Raw genomic sequence first — 25,185 nt, 5'->3', positions numbered from 1 at the left:
TACAACCAGTTGTTATTCAATTTCCATGTATTTGATTTCCACCCCTTGAACTTCCAATTGTTGATTTCTAGATTTATAGCATTGTGATCTGAGAAGATGCTTTGGGTTATCTCAATGTCTTTAAGTTTATCAAGACCTGCTTTGTGGCCTAACATAGGATCTGTTTGCTTATTGTGTTGTTGTTGGGTGGGTGTTTAGTATATGTCTATGAGGTCAAGTTGGTTGATTGTGTTTGGGTGTGTGTGTCCTTGTTGAGTTTCCAGTTGTTCAATCCTTCATTGAAAGTGTTATATTAAAGTCTCCTATTACTATTGTAAGCTATATATTTTTCTTTTCAATCCTGTAAGAGTTTGATTAATGCATTTTGAGGCTCTTTCACTGTATGCAGAGGTATTGATTATGATTATGTCCTCTGGTTCAATTAATCAAATCATTATATAATGCCCTTCTTTGTCTCTTATGCTGGATTTTGCCTTATGGTAATTTTTTTCATTAAACAATACCGACGCAACTGCTCTTTTAAAATTGCCATTAGCTTGACATCTTTTTTTTCTATCTTTTGATTTTTAGTCTATTTTTGTCTTTGTATCTAAGGTGTGTCTCTTACAGACAAGATATTGCTGGGTCCTGTTTTCTGATCCATTCAGCCACTCCCTATCTCTTGACTGGTGTATTTAATCCATTCTCGTGCAGTGTAATTATTTATATATACACATATATATTTATTGCTGTTATTTTGTTTTGTAATGCTGCTATTTCTTTGTTTCACATAATTTTCTGAGATTACAAGAGCCACATTTTCTAATAAAGCCAAAGCAAACTAAAACAACAACAACAAATCTCTGAAGACAGGAAGTAAGGACTGAATGGAAGCAGGGACCTGGGGGGGAACGGGGAAAATGCCGTGAGTCTGTTACATTGATGCGATAGCAACTGATGCCGTGAAACACAAAACCATTTATAAACCGCTTTAGTTTCCTCTGTGAATGTTCATCCAAACCACAGTAAAACAACACATAAATATAAAAAAGCAATACTGGAAATAAAGATTTTAAAAGACCGTTTGTTTATGTGGCTTCCTTTGGAGTGCTACCTATATGATAGCATTTGCCAGTCCCCTGGCCTGTGAGCATGCTGTTTCCATGACAATATATTTTTTGACTGTAAATCGATGTACTGGAAATAGGATGAGGTTTTGGTTCCCACACTATGAACTCTCCCATCAAAAATAAAATGTGCTACTGCATGGGCTTCAAGTTTTCCAGTTCTTACACCAGTTATTTCTCCTTGTACATTAATAATCTGGCATTTGGTTTTATATATCAGTCTCATAAGCTTTATTAATGTGAACCGTCCCCTGAGAGGTGGATCCCCTCTCAGAGTGCTGATAAAATCAGTACAAAATAGAGGCTTGCAAGGCAGAGGACCAGCCAGGGTATGGGATGTTGGCAAGCGAGGCCTCTGGAGAGTTAGCCTGCCAATTAGTCTCTTGGCAACCCCTTACAGAGAGGCCCTTAGGCTGGAGGTAGCTCTGTGTGAAAAGGGATGCCATAGCACAGTGGTTCTCAACCTTCCTAATACTGCCACCCTTTAATACAGTTGCTCATGTGGTGACCCCCAGCCATCAAATAATTTTCGTTGGTACTTCATCCCTGTAATTTTCATACTGTTTTGAATCATAAAGTAAGTTATCTGATATGCAGTATGTATTTTCATTGTTACAAATTGAACCTCAAAAACAGTATGTCATTCTATATTGTGAAATATTTATTTCTAGTGACAAATGAAATTTTGTCTTAAGCGTGGTGTAGCATGGGTAGCAGTCTTCATGATGGTACTCGTTACGTGGACAGACCTTGCCTAGAGACAGAGGAGCGCCGTCTCGGTTCCTAAGACCCTCGGAAAGATGTGTTTTCCGAGGGTCTTAGGCAATCCCTGTGAAAGGGTCGTATGACTCACCAAGGGGTCGGGACCCACAGGGTGAGAACCGCTGCCCTAGAGGAAGGCAGAGACCGGAAGCTCGGCCTGGGAGAACTTCTGATGCTGACGTTCTTGTCCTTCCGTGGTGTAGAAAGTCATGAAATGGGGCTGGGTGTGGGCCTGGGAATGTCCCAATTCCCTTCCTCAGAGCTTGGGAGCAGCTGCTGCTGGCCCTGGGACTAGAGCACTAGTTGAGGATGCTGCCTTGTTCTCCGGGTATGCATAGGAACTTCACTAATAGCACACTGCCATCTGTTCGATGGTGACTCCTCTTGATCCTACCGGACAGGGTAGAACTGCCCCGTGAGTTTCCGAGACTAAGTGTTTATGGGAGTAGAAAGCCCCGCCTTTCTCCAGGGGAGCTGCTCGTGGTTTCAATCAAGCAGCTGACCACGTGCTTCTAGCAAACCGGCTCGGAACCACTGCCTATGAGGGCTCCTCTGTACAGTGGCACCTCGGTTGTATTGCTTGAACAGAAAAATTCAGGGGAAAAATCTGCTCAGTGTTAGTAACTTTGCTCAACAGTTGAACTGAAATCCACCGAAAAAACCTGTACAGCCCAGAGTGAGTCACCGGTGGAGTCTCCTCAGAACACAAATGACTGATGCTCCACTCTAAGCGCCACTCTCTCAGACAACATATAGTGCTTGTGTGAGTGTGTGAAAGCATTCATCATTGCACTTTGTTTTTGCACATTATTTGGTAAGATATCATAACCATGGCTCCAAAGAAAGTGATGCCAGCTGAAGTTAAGAAGAAAGCTGTGAGAACCACCACAGAGTTACAGAAAGAAATCTTTGGGAAATTGAAATCAGGTGGCCTTTTGTTTAATTGGGCAGCTGAAAACAATATGGCTAAGGGGACAAAATCAACGTTTTGGGGGGAGGAAATGTGATTAAAGTGGCTAATGTAGTGAAAGGTGTGGCATCGTTAACCACGAAACAAAAAACCCAGACCACTGAAGAGGTTGAAAAGTTACTGTTGGGCGATAGCATCCCCGAGACAATGATAGTCAAGAAGGTGGAAATCCTCCATGTGGATTCAACGTCCTGGAAAGATGAATTTATAAGTGTCATTTTGGGGCCTCAGAAGCAATTATTTGGTTTTCCATTATTTTTATGGGAAAAATATATATTCAGTTCTGGAACTTTTTGGTGTTTGAACTTGGAACGGATTGAGTATAGAGATGTATATAGGAAAGGAGATTTCAAACAGCCGCCAAGTAAGCTGCAGAATACGAGCTATGCTGTCTAGTTGTATGCAGCAACCCACGGTCACTGCCATCAGAAGAAAGTCAGAATGGACTAGATGGCAGTGAGTTTGGTGAAAATACCTACCTATCGATCATCTATCTACCTGCCTACCTATCATCTATCTATCTATCTATCTATCTATCTATCTATCTATCTATCTATCTATCTATCCATCTAACCACCTATCCACCTATCCATCTATCTATCTATCTATCTATCTATCTATCTATCTATCTATCTATCTATCTATCTATCTATCTATCTATCATCTCTGTCTACCTATCATTGTCATCAAGTCAAGTCAGACACTTAGTCGACCTTGTAGAACAAAGCAGAGCTGCCCCTGTGGATTTCCAAGACTGTAATTCTTTATGGGAGTAGAAAGCCTCATCTTTCTCCCACAATTGTACACAGGAAGGAAGTTCAAATAGCAGTCTAGCCAAATGGCAGACTGAAAGCTATGCATAGGGCCTGTGGATGAAATCCAGGTGTGGATGAATACAATGAGAAAAAATACAGCAGAATAAGGGAAAGAGGATAGTGCCCTTTGATATTTTGGGGGATGCATTTCCTCTATACCCACTGCCATTGAGTTAATTCAAATCCATAGTGACCTTTTAGGACACAGTAGAACTGCCCCAGATGGTTTCCCAGTCTGTAAATCTTTACAGGAGCAAGCAGCCTCACCGTTCTCCCTTCCAAACTGGTAGGTTTGAATCACCAACTGCCCTGTAGTTAGCAGCCCATGTTTAACCTACTGTGACACCAGGGCACCTTGCACTGCCTCTAGGATCTATAAAAATACTTTTATCAAATGGCTCAGGGTGTGAGGAACGTGACTTCTAAAGGAAAGGGTGACAATTTGGGGGTCTTGAAGGAATATAGGTGAAGCAGGAAAGGATTACAAGGAAATTCAAAGTCCAGTAACAATGAAAATAGACATTCTACATCATGCAGACAATCCCTGATGCTGAGAAACAATGGAACAATGATATCGAGGCTAAATTGAGAAATGCCTGAGAATGCTGTGAGAGAGACAGCAAAGAATTGAAAACAAACAGAGAAGGTAAATAGTAGAGGACAGAGGATAGGGAGTCATTCTTTACTTAAAGAAGAAGCTAGAGGTATTTGGGTATATTTGAAGAACATAGTCTTCATTTGTGGATAAAAGGGTTCAATGTACAACTGCTAAGTGGACAATGAAAACCAAACAAACAAAAATTCACTGCCATCAAGTGGCTCTACAAGCAGGGTAGAACTGCCCTTGTGCGTTTCCAAGGCGATGATAATTCATTATGAGAGTAGAAAGCCTCATCTTTCTCCCTTGGAGGAGCTGGTGGTTTGGAACCGCTGACTTTTGTGGTTATCAGCCCAACACAAACCTCACTACACTACCAGGGTTCCCTGTATGGAAACGTTGTTGTTGTTGTTAGGTGCTAGCGAGTCATTTCCAACCCACAGAGATGCTATGCACAACCAAACGAAACACTGCCAGGTCCTGCAACATCTGCACAAGTGTTCCTGTGCAAGAGCCCATGATCGTGTGCCACCAATTCCTGGGGCCTTGCTTTTCGATAATGCTCTCAATGCAAAGTTGAACGCCTTCCTTCAGTATTATTGGTTCTTGCTCATTTGCTGCCTCCTGAAATGGGTGACTGTCAGCTAGTTCTTTTTTGGTATAGGGATTCTGTTTCTATCTTCTTTTGATGTTTCCTGTATCATTCAATGTTTTGCCCATAGAGTCTTTTAAGATTGCACTTAAGGCTTCACATTTTTTGTGATTTCTTTCCGTTTAAGATATGCTGAGTGTGTTCTTTTCTGGAAAGCCATGCTATGCATACGGTTTTCAGGGGCGACTTCCTCCAAACTGGGCAGCCGAGTCCTTCTTCATAGTCTTTTCTTAGTCTGGAAGCTCCGTTGAAACCTGTTCACTTTGGGTGACCCTGCTGGCATTTGAAATACCAGTGACATAGCTTCCAGCGTCATAGCAACACATGAGCCACCACAGCGTGACAAACCGACATGTGATGGGTATGGAAGCTGTGATAGTTACATAATCTGTTGTCAACTTGAGACTATAAGAGTGAAGTTTAGCCTGTCAATCAGCATGCAGCTTGATTACCTCATTTGGAGGGGCTAAGGAGAAAAATAGCTCGCTGGAGGTGGGACAGACTCTCTCTCCCTGGGAGACATTTTTGTTGACAAGGCACATGGAGCTATGCTAAGAGAGCTAGAGCCCTGGAACTGGAGGAGCCACGTGGAGACCTACACCAATGCTAAGATGCTTCTACCACCACTGGATCCAGAAGACTTTCCACCCCTGGCCTATGATTTTCCTTCATTCAGCGTCATTGCATATGTTGTATGAGTCTGAAGATGATTTTATAGATTGATATTGGACACATGGGCTAATATCAGACTTATAGACTTGATCTGGACTGGGCTGGGATGTTTTCTTTCTTATACACATATGAGTGTCTATGAATTTGTTTCTCTAGTTCACCCAGACTAACACAAAAGTGTAGCTAAGGAACATTTGCAAAACAAGGGCAAAAGGGGAAGCCAGCATCAACAAGCATTATAATTACTCAATGACTAAACCATTCAGGTCCAACAATTATTCAAGATGTAAACCCCAAAACTGGCCATATGCAAAAATTAAGGGAATGAAAATGATAGTTTCCCCCCAATTAGTGGGTAGAGGAGGGCATTTCAATAACGCACATATTAAATATGCAATTAAAATCAAAAGCCCTGCTGATTACCGATGGGCATCACTGGCTATCATTCACTCCGGTTACCATTCATCTCCTTCGACTCAGGGCAGTCTCACGTGCGTCCCAGCAGAACTGTGCTCCTTTGGCTTTGCAGAGGCTGAGCTTTGGAAGGTCGGGAGCCAGGCCTTTCTCTAAGTCACTTCTGCGTAGGTGTAAACCTCCAGCCTCTCTGTTAGTAGCCAAGGGCCTTCACCATTTCACCACCTGGAAACTCCATCTTACCCACATGACCCCAGTGATGCCATGACCTTCAGGGACTTCACCAAATCAACCAATGTATCCTGACTCAGGATTTGGAAAATTGATCTGGGTGGTTATCACATCATTAATTTGGTGAGTTGAGGTATTCACTAAAGAGGAAACAAGTCTCAGATAGACTGAAGATCTTACAGACAAATACAGACAAATTGGTCAGATAGAATTGGATTCCATTCCTGGATGAACTGGAATGGTCATTTGGGCCTCCAACTCAGGATTTGGGGGCAAGAATGGATTATCTAGTAAGCACTGTATGCACCGGTTTTAAAAAAAACAACACACACAATAGGTAACATTGTGCACTACAGATTAGTAAGCACAACTAAGCGGGTGCCTACCTTGCTTATTGGATAATCTACTCCTGTTGAGGTTACTGGACACACACTGGGGAGGCTCTGCTGGTGCTTGTGTCAGTGGTACAGACTCAAAGGCCGAGCAGCCTCTGCAGGGCCGGGGCACCACACACCTTGGCCATCAGCATCCTGTAGGCGTACAGTCGCTTGCCTTTCCCCTTTCCCAAAGCTCCTTCATACTTCTCCACGAAGGCTTGGGCCTCCCTGGTTAGGAAACAAAAGGCAGGAATTAATACCTACCCCAAAGAAATGTGAACTATGAGGATGTATTGTGGCTGAAAGCCTCATGCGGTTTAATACCCCTAGTTAGAATGCAAGTTCCACGCGGGGAGACCATTGTGTCTGTCTGTCCACTGAACCTTCCCAAACAGTGGCTCAGCAGCACAACAAAACCCTGCCCATCTGCCCCAGTAAAGTGTCCAGCCCTGGAAACCCTATGAGATAGTTCTACTCTTTCCTGTAAGGTTGCTATGGTCGGGATAGCACACAACAAAAACAATATTGAATTATTCTCATGGGCTAATGTAATCACATGCGTCCTTAAAAATCGAGAAGGAGGGCGGCAGAGTCAGAGAGCTGGGGTGAAGGGGGAAGGCAGGATGAAGGCAAACATCCCCGAGCTACTTGTACTAGCAGCTCTGACGCCCGCACCACTTGTTACCTGGGACGTCCATGGGCTTCTCTGAGTCACCTGTGTACCTTAGCCTCATTTCTGCAGTGTCTGAACAAAAGGGATTCAAGTTGTAACAATAACAGTAACGACTCTTTACGCATGGCACGTTGGGTGCTGGGTACTTGATCTCATGATCTTCCCTCTATCAGAACAGCTATCAGACACAGATTTGACAAAGGAAGAGATGAGGCTCAGAGAGGTAAAGGGAAGGGAAGCAGACTGAGAGGGATTGAGTAGAAAGGCAAGACTGACTGTGGAGGGGCCACGGGGCTGCTTGCCAAGGGGATTGCAACCAGAGGTGTATCTAAGGTGTGACAGGTATGGCATCATTTGAAGGGGCACCACTGAGCAGTTTCTATTAACTCAGTTATACCCAAATCCTTCCCCAGGCACAGTGGACACCATCATGGGGAAGAGAGACCCTCACCTAAGGGAACAAGTCCAAGTGTGTATCAGAGAAAGCACCTAATGACATTTTCTGGTGCCACACACACACACTTGAAAGGCGCCTGGCTGAGGGAGCCAGATAAGAGGGTGTTGATTCCTTGCTGCAATCAACATCGATTCATTCTGAAATTGGAAGTGTGGCTGGGCGGAGGGGCCAACGTAGAGAGGGCCTCTGTGTGTTCCTTATCCGCCATGCACCTCGGCAGGGTGCAATGTCTGCTTCCTAGAGGTGCTATTTTCCACAGACGAGGCTCTGATTCCCAGGTTGGGGAAGATAGCCAAGGATTGGGCAATGTTTCCTTCTGTGGTACTTGAGTGTCGCCAACTTGGTCCAACTCACGACAACAGGTTTTAGTCAGGTGAGCTGGCAGAAAGCGAAGGTCTTCCAAGCAGAGCCCCTGGAGACCCAGATGCCCAAGAACTTTACACTTGAGCCTGGTGGGAGACGCTGAGGGTAGAAACAGAAGGAGGCAGCCTGAAGAACGGAGCCCCAGTGTTGACGGGGAGACCTGGCTTCATTATGAGGAGACCTGGGTCTCTTCAACCTTCAGCAGGGCCCACCACAGGAGCAGAAACTGGTCCCGCAGAGGCAGGACAAGATGTCAGATTCTTCTCCGGGCATCCCACCAGTCACCAGGGATTCCCATGTCCCCTGAGACGTCCAGCTAGCTGGAGATCTCATTTCCATAAGCACCGGGGCTGCTCTTTTTCCACTGTTAATAAAAGATGTGTTCAGGTGACACCTGCGTGAGGACGGGTTTCTGTTAGTGACAGCTGGCGGCGCCACCCCTGCTGACGGTTGGGAGAACCTGTATTAAAAGTGGAACAAGGCAGTTCTGCAAAGAAGAGTTTGCAGCCAAACGAGAGGACGGAGGGGCAGCGTGTAACTCGGCCTGATCATGGTGGGGCTATGGGGACTTCTTGCTGGGGGGATTCCAGCCAGAGGTGTCTCTAAGATGTGACAGCAGTGACACCATTTGAAGGAGCTGGAGCAGGGGCTCTGAAGGAGGAGGCTGGGAGGGACGACAGCCCACTGTGTGGAGCTGCAGCTTCCAAACTGTCGCCTCTAGCCCCAGGCAAGCATGTGCATGTCAGTTACATGAGAAAAGGCTAGTTCCTGAGTCGCGCTGACCACATTCAATCTCTCAACAGCCCTTTGTGGCCAGCAACTGCCATGTCCAGTGGCGTAGGTGCAGCCCATTCTCATCCTGGCCGAACACTCTGTTGGACAATGCTGGCCGGCCTACCCTGGGCCTGGAAGACCACTATGACCGGCAGGAGACCATCCACATGGACCCAGGAGTCAGCAGTATTTACAGAACCCTTGTCCGGTCTGGAGTATGTATACAAAGCCAGATTCTTCAATATGCCTCCTGGAGTTCATGGGATTCAAAAAAAATAATCGTCCAATTGCTCTACTTATGCATTGTAATAAGAGTTGTAAGAGCCCCCAATAAAATGTTTTGTTTTCCAATAAAATGTATTAAAAAAGAAAAAAATACTATTGAAGAGAGTGGGAGTGAATGAAAAACGAAAATCTTGGGAGAAACCAGGGGAAGTAGATTATGTGGAAGTTATTAAGTGAGGATGGTAGTGGTTGGAATACCCTGATGGCATGGGATGGGATGGGTTGTGGCTCTTCCCTGCCCCTCAAAAGATATTTTTAGGGAACCTATTGGGATAATGTCCTAGGCGTGACTAAGACTATTGTCTGAAATAAAAATTCAGTTTAAAAAAAAGAATGAGGATTTTCCAAATGCAGAGGACATGAAGGTAGCAAAGGAACTAGGTAGATGAGGTGTTACCAAGAATTAGCAATTTGGCAGCTCACCAAAAGCTTGGGGTTTGAAATCATCTAGAGGTACCGCAGAAGAAAGGCCTGGCAATCTGCCTCCCAAATCTCAGTCACTGAAAACCTGGTGAAGCGCCGCTGCCCTGGCGTGACCACAAGTCAGAGTTGACTCGCCAACAAGAGGCCCACACATCGCTCCCAATCCCGTGGCAGGAACACAAAAGGGGGGTCTGGGGCAACGGTCAGGGAGGGCAGACATGTTTACACAAAAAACTAGATGGTGCCTGACCACCACAGCTGACTGCTCTAAAAGGAATCACAGAGAAGGTCCTAGTGTGTGTGTGTGTGTGTGTGTGTGTGTGTGTGTGTGTGTGTAAGAGAACTCAAAATAAATAATAGAAAGACCAGGCTTGCTGCTCTGATAAAGACTTCACGGAACCCCAGAGATTATGACCCTTGGACATTCTTCAAGCCTGGAACAGAATTCACCCACGTGGCTCAACTTTCAGCCAAGTGATAGGGTTCTAAGGTGAACAATAACATGGAGTGGGGTGGGGGAACATACTCCTTAGAATAACCGCCCATATGAGCTCCAAGGTCAGCATTTTACCAGGGAGGAAGCTCAGAAGGCGGGAAGAGGTAGGCGAGGAGGAGGGATGTAAAGACACAGGGAGGAAGTGGGAAGAATGCTGTTACTCTGTGGGGCAGCAAATGTCAAAAATCAAAAACCAAAATGTGTATCAACCGTTGCATGGAAAACCAGTTTGCTCTCTAAACTTCCACCCAAATCACAATGAAAAGGTCAAAAGAAAAGACTTCAGCAGAGACATGCTGAATTCGTGCTTTGTATTTCTCAATAGTCTTCACCCCATTCTTCTCCCGTACAAAGTCAGCTCATAAGTGCTGGGATGCCAGCCTTTCCTAGAAGTTGAGAGCAGGATCAAGTGGCACACGCATGAGCCTTAACAACATCGTGCTGAGCAAAACAAGCCAGTCCCCAAAGGACAGAGAATGCCTGATCTCATTTATGTAAAACAAGGGAGTTTTGACTTAGGAGCTTTGAGGGTAAGTTGATGGTGGAATGATCGGGAAAGGCAGGATGGACAGTGAGAATGAGCAGAAGAACACCGTCAGTGTTACTGAATTGTACATGTAGAAATGGTTGAGACGGCACCAGTTTTGTTACGCATATTTCATCACGATAAAATCAAGTCAAGTGGTATGAATGTGCGGCTTGTAACTGTTCATAGGATGTTATTTATCCAGGCTCATTTGGGCCCTGGGTTGCTTCTTGGGGCCCTGAGAATAGCTAAGACATCCTCTCCCTGCTCTCGTCACTGTTTAAATCATTACAGATGTGAGCGAGCCACACACAGAAGGTCTGGGGCTTAAATAACAGGAAGAGATCAGAACTTGTTGAGGCTGGGCCACAGAAAGCCACTTCTTAGGAACGGATGAATGTGTAGGGTTGTGCGGGAGGCACAGACCAAATGGACAAAGGATGGCAAGGATGGTCAGGTAAGAATCTGGGTGATGCCTGGGCACTATGAGTCTTCTGTCTTTCCCCAAAGCCCTGCTCTGTGCTGCTGGACAAGAAAGCCTCATGGACAGTCATGGTCATGTCTGCCATGGCTCTATCAGTGTCCCTTGGAGCACTGTACTTAATGCTGAGGACAGACAGGGACTAAGGGAGAGTGGAACGTGAATCCCTGTATCTGTCAAGCCCCCAGGGATTGAGAAGGAGTAAAGGACGCCCACTCCCCTCAGAAGGAACTGAGCCTTTGGACATTATGGGCTCTGCTGGAGCAAAAGCCTGGACGACCAGTCTGCCTACCTGAGCTCCGTCAGCTTCTTGGCCATTGGCCAGGGCTTGTTCCTCATGGTGGCAATGAGCTTCTTCTTTTCTTCCACCTGCTCCAGGATCCAGGCCAGCTCCTCCTCAGACAGAGACTCCCCACCAGAGGCACTGGAAGCCAAGGAGGGTGAACTGGGATTGGGGGATCAGGGAAGACACAGATGAATGGAGACGGGGGTGGGAGTCCCTGGATGGGGCTAACAGTTATCATGCTCAGAAGTCCACCAAAAGATCGGAATTCTTTTGTGAACGGAGTTCAAGTTCACCCAGAAGTGCCCCAGAAGAAGGGACTGTCGATCAACTTCAATTGACAGCCCAACAGGCCACAGTTCTGCTCTGACACTCACGACATTGCCAGGAGTTGGGATTGACTCCACAGTGACTTTCTTTGCTGGTTCTTGGAGGTTCTGTGGGTGGGCGGCATGAAGGCAAGCCCGTGAGGCTATGCTCACTGATGCTCACAGCTCTGTGCATGGTCTGCCCTTGCTTGGAAGCCATCGGTGGCTGCCACCGCCCGCCAGGGGAATATAAAACTTTGTCCTGTAAGCTGAGCCCTAGGGAGGGCTGCCTCCTTAATCTCCACTTTTCTGAATGTCCCCCCTACCACAGTCTAGCATTGTTGTTGGCAGGGACCATGGGTTGGTCTGACCCATAGCAACCTGACGCACAACAGAAGGAACCACTGTGCAGCCCTGGCCCTCCTCACAAGCATTCCTAGATTTGAGGCCACTGTTGCAGCCATGGTGTCCATCCATCTCCCTGAGGGCCTTCCTCTTTCTGCTGCCCCTCTACTTGACCAAACATGCCTTTTCTCCTCCAGGGATGGGTCTTTCCTGACAACACATCCAAACTATGTAAGAGGAAGTCATGCCATCCTTGCCTCTATGGAGCACGCTGCTTGTACTTCTTCCAAGACAGGTGGGTCGAGCATAGAGCTACCCCAAAGAAATAAAATGCAAGCCACTTCTTGTGATTTTAAAATTTCTACATTAAACTAATATGAAAGAAATGGATAAAATCAACTTTATCGTTTATTTCAGATGAGACAAAGACATGACCATTTCAATTTGTGATCAATATGCTTATGAAGGAGATACTTTGCCTTCTGTTTGGATGTTGTTTTTAAACCTAGTTTTGTTTTGCACTTCGTGGAAACAAACAAACACGGAGGACCCGTGTCTTTGAGTAGATTCTGTCAGGAGCGGCCCGATAGGGTAGAGCAGCACTGGCCTCGGGACCCTGAGGCAGGAAATGTTGGGGGCAGAAAGCCTCATCTTCCGTGGCGGGGCAACTGGTATTTGGGAACGGGTGACTTCCAAGTCAGCCGCCCACTTTGTCACCCACTACACCCCCGGGCTCCCGTGCACCCCAGTCCATCTGAATCCAGGTGTTCCATTTGCGCCAGACCTGTGTGATCTGCACTTAGATTCCATACAATAGATACAGGGAAACGTGTGAGAATCGGAGCTCAGTGGGACTGCCTCGTTTTTCCAGGTCTTGCAAAATTTCCACTTTTGACAGTGTGCGGTCTTGCCCCTTCTGCAATCCTTTGTATTGAAGGCAACTACCTGAGTGTTTCTTCTCTGACATACCTGCCTTATGTAAGTTCCCAACTCTCAGAGGTTTTATGTGAGTGAAAGGTATAGCATACCTGAATTATTCTAAGAGTGTTCCAGTAACTGGATAAAATACATGAACATCATTTCCCTTTGATATTTGCATCGGCAAAAAACTAGTTGGTTTGTTTTTTTCCCTTAAGAAGAAGGGCTTTGGCTTCAGGGTTCAATCCAGTCAGTTCCCAAAGTATATCTATCCATGTTAAGTAAATTTCCCAACCCTTGTGCCAACCTGGTAGTATTAACACCAAATTAAATTTTAATGAAACAGGAAGTTCAGTTCTGTCTTGGTTCTCAGCTTGGGGGCATTAGTGGCACTGTGACAAACCTCTCACCTTCCACGCTACAGACCCAAAGTTGATTGCCAGCCAAAGCACCTCATGCGCAGCCACCACTGTTGGGCAGTGGATGTTTGTGAGCTGCTATGCTGCTGAGTGGCTTTAGTGGAGCTTCCAGACTCAGATGGATTCGGAAGAAAGGCCTAAGGATCTACTTCTGACAATGAGCCGACGGGAACCGGGAACCAGCCACAGGAATGGCGCAGGACGGATGGAGTTTTGTCCGGTTGTGCTGGGAGGGCCATCTCAAAGGCAGTTACCAACAGGAGCCTTGCAGCTCAGCTAGACGGTGGCCAGAGGGCAGGTGAAGGAGGGCCTAGATAAGGGCAGGGCTTGGCTAACCTCTGAAAGTTCTATAAATGGAGGTCTCTGGAAGCAGGTGTGGGCTACCTCTGGTCTGAGAGGCCTGTTTGCATCTGAAGCAGTCTCTGCGTTTCAGCTTCAGATGAACTTCTGAGAAGCAAAGGGGAGCCCTTACTGGGACTCAGGGGAGGAAGCGATTCCAGTCCTTGAACACTGGAATTTCTAGAACATAGTGGTTTTTAAAACTATATTCATAGATACCCCTTGATACCTGCCTGCTAGTCCTAGCACGAGGTGTTTCCTCAGACTGGGGGTCACTCTCTCCCTGAAGGAGACCTGATGCCCTCTCATCCCACCAATACAATAATCCATTAAATCCTTTCTTGTGCGCATATTGCTCTGTTATCTTATGACTACTGGTGCTCATGTCTGCTCTCCCCTGCTAACTGTCAACACTTGGGGCACAAGGATTTTTTCAATTCTCTATGCCCTGCCTTGGTGCTCAGGAAATACTTGCTGAGAATTGCAGGAATTGTTCCCTTTTGTACCCCTTACTTTCGATCGGCCATCCGTACACCTGTTATTCACTTAGGACAGTGCAGCCTCTTTCTGAGGTTCAGGACGCCCCGAGAGCATCCATGAAAGACTCAAAGCTGCTAAGGACATTGTTCATCCTTGACTCCTCTACCTCATGTCCAAGGACAATCAACTCCCAAATCCCACGGCTTTTGAGTTGATTTCAACTGAAAGTGGTCCCTAGGGGACAGATTCGAATTGCTCCATGGCCATTGGAGTGGTGACTATTTATAGAAGCAGCTGCCTCGTTTCTCTTTCACGGAGCAGCTGGTGGGTTCAAATAGCCGCCCTTGCAGATAGCAGCAGAATGCTTAATCCATGGTGCCATCAAGACTCCTTAAGGACAACCAGACAATGGGGGTCGGGGGGGGGGGCTTACTTGGGCCAGGGATGACTGATGGGGGTGGCAAAATAAGTTAGTGGCTCCTTTTGGGGGCTTCTGTAAAGAGGAGCAGTATGGTGGTGCACCCGACGGTCTCTCTGTAACTGTGCAGGGATCTAGCAGCACACTTAACTCAGGGCAAGGGTACAACTCTTCACCACAATCCTGCGACCTGCAGGGGAGTCTTACACATCCTAAAACATGAGTTGGCATAGATTAGCAATAGGAGGGGGATGTTGCATCAGCATTAGTGGGTGGTACCAACGTTCTGATACCATAAACTGATTCAATCCACTAGTACACATGTGCTAGAGCTAATGCAACAAAGGAGACAAAACAAGTCAACCAAAGCACAGTGTCCTAGCCTTTCGGAGCTGATAGAACCCTTGAAGTTCTTCTACACCAGGGGCTGGCAAACTGCCGCTCTCTTTCAGTGTGTACTGTGGCTCTGAAGTAAAATTGAAAATAATTAAAGGATATTATTCAGAGAATGGTGACTTCATTGGTTTGTAAGAATGTATTCATGGCTCTCAAATAATTTTCAGATTGTTGGGAGCAATAGGATTGGCTTTTTTGTCTCAAACATGTGCCAACATTTCGTAGAAGAGGAGACCGGTCTCAGTAGGGAAAGAAAGGGGTGTGCTAAAGCCCTCTCAGTCCATTGCCATTGCGAGTCACTCTGACCCAGAGCGGTCCTGGAGGACAAGGCAGGGCTGCCCCTGTGGGTTTTCAAGATGGTAAATCTTTATGGGAGTACAGAGCCTCATGTTCCTCCTGAGGAGCAGCTGGTTTTGAACAGCTGACCTTGCAGTGAGCAGCCCAACATGTCACTCCCACACCACCAGGGCTCCTGTTTAGCCCTTGGAGATGTCCCAGATCCAACTGTGTTCCTGGCTCCTAGTCCTCCTCTCTCAGAACTGCAGCGAGTCACCAGTTAATGTTTTTTATCATCCAATGTATAGATGTTTTATTGAAAACTTCTCAAAGATGGAGAGGGGTTTGCATTAAAAATCAAGGCAAAACCTTCAAATGCCTCCCCCCAATTTCTCCACTGTTATATCAGCAGGCTAAATATTTCTTCTCATAAAAGAAAAATTAAAACCTCCCCCATTCTTTTGACCCTCCCCCTCCCTCCACCACTCTCAGTTCCTTCCCTCTATCCCTATCTATGTGAAGCTAATCTACTTTTCACCAGTTAAAATGTATGAGAAATGGGACCTTGTCTGGCCCCCACCCCCGCTGCCACATCACCTCCCCACACCGCGCGGCCATCTGCACCGCATCGCACTGGGCACCGGGGTGGAGAGGATGTGATGATCACCCCAGCGCAGGAGGCCTGTGATCCTCATCTGCTTCTGCCCCAGCATGCTGGGCAGTGACAAAGGCAGAGGACAACTGGGAACTAGAGAGAAGCAGGGACCCTTGCTTCACAACCGAGGAGGGCAGCAGCCCCTCACCAGGAGAGGGGAAGGACCCGGAAGGGCAGCGAGGAGGCAGAACGGAAACACCCCGGAGTCAGAGTGGCACAAACCTATGTTTCTTCAGCTGCTCCCACATCTCCTCCTTCAGCTCCTCTTTCTCCTTCTTGGGGGTTGCTTTCTGCTCCTTGAAGGAAGCCTTCCCATCCCTCTTCCTCCTCTCCTTACACGTCCTCTCTGCTGGGCGCTGGTCCTCCTGGCGTCTCTTATGCTCTGTGTGCTTTCTCTTGGGAGACCTTGGCCTTGAGCTGCCCCCAGCCTGCTCCTTCCTGCCAGACTGGGCTCCTCTCCTGCCCGATGGCCCCTCGGCCTTAGGCGCCTGCTTCGTTGAGGGGCTTCTCTCAGACCTGTCACCTGTAGGGGCAGGAAATGGACAGTTCAGACCTCAACCACCTTGACTCCAGAGAGGAAGTGCCTCAGCTGTGGGACATCAAAAGTCCAAGCTCTGTGTCTTGAATTTCCCCCCCTTTCTTTCTTTTCTGCCTTATAATGGTGGCCTCATACCGTACCCAAGAGAGCAGACTTTGAAGGTTACCAAGGAGAGGTGGGGCAGGGTGGAGAGGTGAAGCAATAGGCTAGAGGGCTGGCTGACAGATTTTCATTTGTGTGAAGTGGAAGACAGGAATCCCTAAGAGGGAGACGTCACAGTGGGTGAGGGGAGGGCATGCTGCCGAGGGGTTTGATAAGCAGTTTCAATGGTTGCATATGAGACTGATGATATGTAATGTAAGCCCCTGCCTAATTCACAATTTAAAAAAAAGTTTTTCAAAAAGTCTTGTGGACCACAGTGGTGGTGGTGGGGTAGAGGGGGGATGTCAAGGAGTCCATGTAGAAAAAGAATGTTTGGAAACTGATTGTGGTAGCCATTGTGCAATTTTTCTAGATGTGATTGAACTATGGAATGATATGATATATGTATTAAATCCCAATTAATAATAATAAAGTCTTGTGGAATCCTCTGTTCCGGAATTAGAAAGATTGTCTCCCTCGTCTGACCTCTGCCTCCCCACCCCAACCCCCAAACACTGTAACTGAGTGGGAAGCATGTGTCTTCCTCTTGGCCGGGATTTGTAGTTCCTTGGGGTCAGAGCTGAGCCATCTGTTAAGGAATGAATTTTGTCCCCAAATATATGTGCTAAGGAACCCCGGAGGAGAAAGTCCTGGTAATCTGCTCCCCCCAAAAATTCAGCCGAGAAAACCCTCTGGGGGCAGGTCTCCTCTGCCACATGGGGTCAGTATGAGCCAACGATGAGCAACCACAGCAACAGGCAGGGCAACCTGTGAGAGCAGGACTCTGCAGGACTGCTTTGGCTTTCCAGGTGCGAACCTCCATTCCTGTGAATGTCATCTCCTCGGGAAATAAGGTCTTCTTTGTTATGCTGATGCGGTCAAAGCTGAATGAATTTTGAGACAGGAGGCGCTGCTTAGACAGAGATATGCCAGCACAAAAGCAGGAGTCAGCTGCTACCTGCTAGAGCCGGATGAATTCACCTCCAACTGGAACGCAGTGACGTGGAGGCGACGCCGATGCTCAGAGACCCTGTAGCACAGAGTAGCACTGCCACTTGGGTTTCCAAGAGTACTTCTTTATGGGAGTAGAAAGCCTCATCTTGCTGTTGGCAGTTCTGAACCGCTGGTGGTTTCAAACTTCTGATCTCCTGGTTAGTAGCCCAACTCGTAATCCGCTGTGAATTCCTGGCGATGAATTTATAAGCTTAGGAGAGCCAAGGAGTTGAAGGTGAAGATGCTGAAAACAAGATGCTTCCCCCAAACCAACAGAGAAGACCTTCCTCTAAAGCCAGGGTCCTGATTTCAGGAAGAAAAACGAGGCTTTCTACTCTTGTCAAGAGTTATTGTCTCAGAAACCCATAGGGGCAGTTCTGGTTTGAATCAGAATTGACTCGGTGGCAGTGAGGGAGCCTCCGATGAGGAGCCGGAAACCACTGGATGACAGTGAGCATGAGCTTTCAGCCCCAACAGCGAGAAATGAAATCTGTTCTTTACAACTACCCACTTGTTGAAGGGAGACGTCGGACAGGGCAAGATATGACAAAATAACAATTTATAAATTATCAAGGGCTCATGAGGGAGGGGGGAACGGGGAGGGAGGGGAAAAATGAGGACCTAATGCCGGGGTTTAATTGGAGAGGAAATGTTTTGAGAATGACAAGGGCAATGAATGTACAAATGCGCTTTACACAATTGATGTGTGTATGGATTGTGATAAGAGTTGTATGCGCCCCTAATAAAATGATTAAAAAATAAAATAAAATAAAATCAGAAAAAACAACAACACAAAACTACCCACTTGTGGCATTTTGGTTTCATCAGCACTCAGGGACAAGCAAACCCACGCACCCAAACCCACTGCCCTGAGTCCATAGCTCCTCAGGGCGATGCTAGAGCAGGACAGAGCAGCACTGCCCTCTTTGGGTTCCATGGCTGTCAATCTTCATGGGAGCAGGGAGCCTCGCTTGTCTTCTGAGGAGCCACTGATGGAGTTGAACGACAACACAAGGATGCCCTTGATTCCCACCGCCAAGGCCAAGCATGGCCTCTCTTCCGTGAGGCTGGACCATTGAGGCAGGAAGGGTCTGCTCAGGTACCCTTTTCCAGGGGCCCGGCATGAGGGAGATGACAGTGAACGAGGGAAGTAGTCAAGCCAGTCCAGGTTCTCGTCCTTAGCACTACTTGAGCGGATTTCTTTCTTTCTTTCTTTTTTTCCTCCTCACATTCCATAGCAAAAGGACATATAGGAATTCTTATTTATTTAGTTATTTTACGGTTTCATTGGCACCCAATCCATGTATCATGCAGTTCAATAGTTCAATCATATCATGAGGACTTATACAATCACTACCCCAATCAGTGTTTTAGAACATTTTCTTTCTCTTTTAAGGTTAGATCGCTTAAATGGATTTCTTAAACAGTGAACTTGATACCATTGGCAAATGGCCTACTTGAGCAGAATCTCTCAGCACTACGAACTGTTTGCCTAACAACCAATTTTAGGCACAAATATACAAATAGGGACTTTGATAGATTAAGCCTCTGGCAGATTCCTTCTGGCCACTCAATTCAAACATTTTCACTATCAGACAGAAATTATTATAAACATGATTATGGTGTATCAAACCAAGGTGAATATGACACTTGGTCAGTTGACCTCCCTCTTGACCCAATCTGAATTTGCTCTAAGCCTAAATATTTTTCACTTGTTCCATGACTGTTTGATTGCTATTTTACTTAAGTCCTATTTGGCAGTGGAAACGGCTCTAATTGAATTCGACACTTCACTGCAATGGGGACCCTCTGGTGGTAGGCAGCAAGTGACATCACTTACTAGACAAAGATGGGTATGTGGTTACTATAAGGGACAACAGAGTCAAAGTACTAATCAGAATAATTTGACTGGTATGGATTCGTGACATTGGCTATTTAGGCATGGTGTCCCTACAAGTGGAATGGATGAGAAACCTACTAAATATTCACTTGATCTGTAAAAGCAGAATTCTGGGTCAAGGGACTAGCAGTCATACTTGAATCACCAGAACAGTCACAGCCCCTCAAGTAATTGTTAAACTCCAGCTAGATTATAGGATCCACAACCCGTTGAATGAAGGGTACGCTTGGTCCCCTTGAGGCTGGACCCACTGCACTGCCAAGAATGTGTGTCGTTAATCCCCCTTCCAGTCTTCACCAAAGGGCTCTCCGGTTTTTCCTGAGGTTGACTGTTCACTGGGTGAAAGGAAATGATCATACTTTTTAGCATTACTAGATACATGACACTCATGACAGGCAGGAAGATACACAGTATGGGACATGTTGCGATATTCCTTCTAAAATTAAGGATAAGTCATTGCGTCTGGACCCTCCAATAGGTAAAAAGAGGCACAACATCTGGCTGGCCTTTTGGATTTTCGAGGCCCCGTGTCCTTCATTTAAGTGCACTACTACAGCCTATTTATCAATGGACTCATAAAGCTACTAGTTTTGAGTGGTCCCCAGAACAAGAGAAGGCTGTGCAACAGGTTCAGGCTGCTGTGCACGTCACTCGGCCAGTTGGGCCATGTGATCTGGCTGACCCAACAGAGCCGGAAGTGTCTGTGGTAGCCAGGGATGCCGTTTGGAGTCTTTGGCAGGCTCCTGTTAGTGAATCGCAAACCATCAGGATTTTGGATCAAATTCTGTCATCCTCTGCAGCTAATTACTCTCCTTTTGAGAAACAGCTTTTGCCCTTTTTTTTTTTTTTTAAGCTCTTGGCTTGTTACTAGACTCTAGCAGAGATTGGATGCCTAATTATGAACCAACTAAGTCACTATGTGGTCTGAGCTGGCCATAAGGAACTGGGTATGGTTTGTTCTAGAAAGTCATAAAATAAAACATGCACAACAGCCCTCCATCACTAAACGAGATTGGGCCTGAATATGATCTGAAGGCACAAGTAAGTCGCATGAAGACGTGGACCAACTGCCCATGATCGCCCCTCCTGTCATATCATGCAGACGCTACTTGAAACGTGTCCAATATGCAGACGCTACTTGAACCTGACCAGCAGAAGCACTGCAGCTCCTGTCTGCAGCACGGAAACGCCTGAAATACAGGCTGAACGTGGGAACCGTTTAAGAAGCCCTGCGTCAGAATTGTCTTGATAGCAATGGGTGATGGGAAATGCAGGTGGGAATGGAAATTAATCAATATAAAGCTTAGCGTCTGGGACAGCGCATGCTGTGTGCTCAGAATCAAGGCTGTAGTGAAGTTGGACACTGAAACATGGCCCAGTGCTGCCAGAAACACCTCAGCTTCATTAGGCATTTTACTTTGAATTACCTTTTGGTCTCAGTGCACTCAGAAACCTATTACTGTTGGACATCCCCTTGCAGAAGGGCTGCGGGGAGGTGAGGAGCAAATCGGAATGCAGTGTAGTAACGATGAAATATGCAATTTTCCTCTAGTTCTTAAATGCTTCCTCCACCCCACTACCATGATCCCAATTCTACCTTACATATTCGGCTGGACTGGACCAGAGGAGGTGCACTGGCACAGTGCACTGGCACTGGAACTGGAAATACAGTGAACCCAGGACAGATGAACCCCCCAGGACCAGTGGAGAGAGTGGCGATGGCGGGAGGGTAGAGGGAAGGAGAAGGAGAAAGGGGGAACAGAGGACAAGGTCTACATGTGGAACTCAATAAGGCAGACCTCCCTCCGGGTCTGTTTGGAGGGGGGCAGTGCCTTCCTCCTTCGCCCAAAAGTGGCTCACTACAATAAACTAATAAAACACAAAAGCCTCCAGCAGTGAAGGAGAAGAACTAAAAAGGCTTAAAAAAATACATCAAACTCACTGCCATCGAGTGAATTCTAACTTGTCCTGACTCTAGACGCTCAAAGCACATAAAAAACCAAATAACAAAACGGCAGAAGTAATGTTTGTCACGAATCACAGAGGATGGAAATGACAGACTACAGGCTCCAAGTACAAGCTAGCATGGCGGAGAAAAACGGGCAAAATCGATTAAAAAATAATCAAAGAATAATTTTATTGAGTGCTTACTGTAAGTTGGATATTCTATTATATGCTAGATATGCATTGTCTCATCTTATCCTTTCAACAATCCTACAAGTCTTGTGTATTTTGACTTTTTTGTTTTGCTTCTTTTTTAAAAATCATTTTATTGGGAGCTCATACAACTCTTATCACAATCCATCCATCCATCCATTGTGTAAAGCACATTTGTACATTCATTGCCCTCATCATTCTCAAAACATGTGCTCTCCACTTAAACCCCTGGCATCAGCTCCTCATTTCCTCCCTCCCTCCCTCCCCGCTCACTCATGAATCCTTGATAATTTATAAATTATTATTTTGCCATATCATACACTGTCCGATGTCTCCCTGAAAATCAATTTTTAAAATATGATTTCTATATAATATTCATTGTCTAGGAAAACAAGCTTCATCATTACACATATCTTGTCCCAGATGTTTAGACTGCCTTGATTGTGTTTCTTTGGCACTCTGCAGAAGCTTACCAGTATACATTTTTTAGGGACAAAACTTAACCCATAACAAATATCTTATCTTAGATCTACTTAATGATGTCAATAGCACACATTCCTTGCTTAATGCCAAATTATTCTTTTTTGTGTGTTTGTACACATTTATTTATTTTTATAAATCATTTTATTGGGAGCTCGCACGACTCTTATCACAATCCATCCATCTATCCATTGAGTCAAGCACATTTGTACACATGTTGCCATCATGATTTTCAAAGCACTTTCTTTCTACTTGAGCCCTTGGTATCAGCTCCTCATTTTTTCCCTTCCCTCTCTCTCTCTCTCCCTCCCTTATGAACCCTTGATAATTATAATTATTATTTTTTCATGTCTTACACTGTCCAATATCTCCCTGTACCCCTTGTCTGCTGTCCATCCCCCTGGGAGGGGGTTATAGGTAGGTCATTGTGGGATTTTAAAGACTCCCCAGCTTTGTCTCCCCCAAAGACATGCCAAACATTAGGGGCTTTTTGCCAACATAAGGTGGGAGGTCAGATGCTTAGAGACATCCTCCCTGAAGGCAGTCATTAGTTGTCAGACAACTGTATGGTCTCACAGGTACGCCCCCCCCCTCCCTGCTGTTAAAGACAATGGGCTACTTCTCCCTAAAGGCTTTTGAGCATTAGCTTGGTTCCTGTAAGTGAGGTTTACACCCTACTGATAATGGTTTCTACGGAGATCCAGAGACCAGGTCAAACCTGCTCAGTGACACCCAAAGTTAGGCTGCCATCCTGAACCTAGGATCCACCCATCTTGTCACATGTATGCTCCCAATCCCTCCTCTTCCTATTGCGTATATGTCGCTAGACTGTCTCCCTCTCATTGCTGTATAACCTAGAGTGCAACCCCTTCCTGTGACATATATCTTTACCTGTAATTAGTGGGCTTGCACTCTCCCCAAAGGTACATAGGCCTGGGTTAGCAATAAAGAGCTCTCTCTCAGGCTCCTCCCTTGGCCTCTCATTGGTTCCCCCTCTTCTCTCCTGTCCTCGCTTCCCTGCTCCTTTCCCCCTTGTCCTCCTTCCCGTCCCCCTGTGCCCCTCTCTCCACGTGGACCACAATGCAGGGCTGAGGTGAGTATGCTACTATGGAATGTGTCTGACTCCATTATTTCAATCTCTCTTCTATCTCTCATGCTCTCGATGACTTTACTATAATCTTTATATATAATAACCATACAATTGTGCCTATTGAACCTGTGATTAGTGATGGGGGGCTGGCTCTTCCCCCATAGGTCATTGTGATCTATTCCCCCCTACTTCCCCCTTACCCTCCTGGTATGGCTACTCTCAAAATTGGTCCTGAGAAGTTTACCTGTCCTGTATTACCAGCTCTTATCTATACCCTTGTACATGCTCTGGTCTAGCCAGATTTGTAAGGTAGAATTATGGTCATGATAGTGGGGGTGGGATGGGGGAGGAAGCACTAAAGAACCATAGAAAAGTTGTATGTTTCATCATTGCTACACTGCACCCTGACTGGCCGTCTTCTCCCCACAGTCCTGCTGTAAGGGAATGTCCAATTGTCTACAGATTGGCTTTGGGCCTCCACTCTGCACTCCCCCTCATTCACAATGATATGATTTTTTGTTCTTTGATGTCTGATACCTGATCCCATCAACACCTCATGATCACACAGGCTGGTGTGCTTCTTCCATGTGGGCTTTGTTGCTTCTGAGCTAGATGGCCGCTTGTTTATCTTCAAGCCTTAAGAACCCAGATGCTATATCTTTTGATAGCCGGGCACCATTAGCTTTCTTCACCACATTTGCTTATGCACCAGCTTTGTCTTCAGCGGTTGTGTCGGGAAGGTGAGCATCATGGAATGCCAGTTTAATAGAACAAAGTGTTCTTGCATTGAGGGAGTACTTGAGTAGAGGCCCAATGTCCATCTGCTACCTTAATACTAAACCTATAAATATATGCACATAGATCTATTTCCCCATCATCATATATAAATATATTTACATATGTACATGTCTGTATTTAGATTTCTATAAATGCCCTTTGCCTCCTAGTTCTTTCCTCTATTTCCTTTTACTTTCCTCTTGTCCCTCTATCATGTTCAGTCTTCATTTGGGTTTCAGTAATTCCTCTCGGTTACATTGCCCTTGATCAAGCCCTACCAGACCTCCAACACCCCCCTTGCCATCGATTTTCAGTCACTTGTTGTTCCTTTGTCCCTGGTTTTGTTAACACCCACTTTCTTTCCCCTGGATCCTCCTCTTCCATATCCACCCGGAATTATCATCCTGTTGTTTTCTTCTCTGGCTTGTTTATCCTGCCTATCTTTTCTAGATAGACATGCAGAGATAATAATACGGACAAACACAAGACCAAGCAAAACAAAGCAACAATAGAATAAAACCAATAGCTACAACAACAAAAGCCAACAACAAAAAAAGTCTATAAATAGTTCAAGGTCTATTTTTTGTCCCTTATGAGTCGAATCTGATGGGGTGCCACGCCCTGGCCCCACAGTCTATTTTTGGTGTTCCCTGGGGACTTCATTGCTCTGTTCTCCTTGCTGTTCTGTTGCATGCTCTTAGTGTTTCACCTCGGTGTGGTGGGGTCAGAGCAGGCCAAATGATTCTTGATGCGCGGTGCCTAACTGTTACCAGCATTATTCGACCATCTCGTTGGCATATTCTATTCAAACACAGCTATCTGGATGGCCCTCAGTGACTGGCATTGGATTTGTGGCAGGAGACAACTATTGGCTACTACCCACAACTGACCAGGAACTTGTCACCTTGACAAATTGATATCTAATTTCAGGGTTGTCTCTGGCACACCCAAGCATACAATTTGGCTCATCTGTTTGCCCTCTGAGAAAAAATAGATTAGTAGATAGTTTCATTTAAGGAGGAGAAAAACAGGGCCCTGGTGCAAGAAACAAAATCTTAACTATTCTGGAGAAGTTCTGAATCTCTCACTGGTCCATTAAGGACTCTTCATGCCATGCTGGGCAAGAGGCCTGGATAGCAGGGTGAGTCCTACTTGCTCAGACTTCAAAAATAACTGGTGATTTAGGCAATGCCACTA

General features: G+C 46.0%; 1 protein-coding gene across 1 annotated transcript in view; it reads right to left on the bottom strand.

Moving 5' to 3' along the window:
* The window catches only part of TMC2 (transmembrane channel like 2), a 78,553-nt gene that overhangs the window by 44,487 nt on the left and 8,881 nt on the right, over window positions 1-25,185 (bottom strand). The window contains exons 3-5 of the mRNA XM_045295321.1: window positions 16,135-16,435; window positions 11,368-11,499; window positions 6,735-6,825 (exon numbers count right to left, since the gene is read on the bottom strand). Coding sequence (XP_045151256.1) covers window positions 6,735-6,825; window positions 11,368-11,499; window positions 16,135-16,435 — 524 coding nt within the window. The remainder of the gene's footprint in view (window positions 1-6,734; window positions 6,826-11,367; window positions 11,500-16,134; window positions 16,436-25,185) is intronic.

This window comes from Echinops telfairi, unplaced genomic scaffold, assembly GCF_000313985.2.
Source record: "Echinops telfairi isolate 266 unplaced genomic scaffold, ASM31398v2 ScPeMD7_5592;HRSCAF=6446, whole genome shotgun sequence".
Lineage (NCBI taxonomy): Eukaryota > Metazoa > Chordata > Mammalia > Afrosoricida > Tenrecidae > Echinops > Echinops telfairi.
This window is presented reverse-complemented; position numbering and strand designations above follow the sequence as displayed.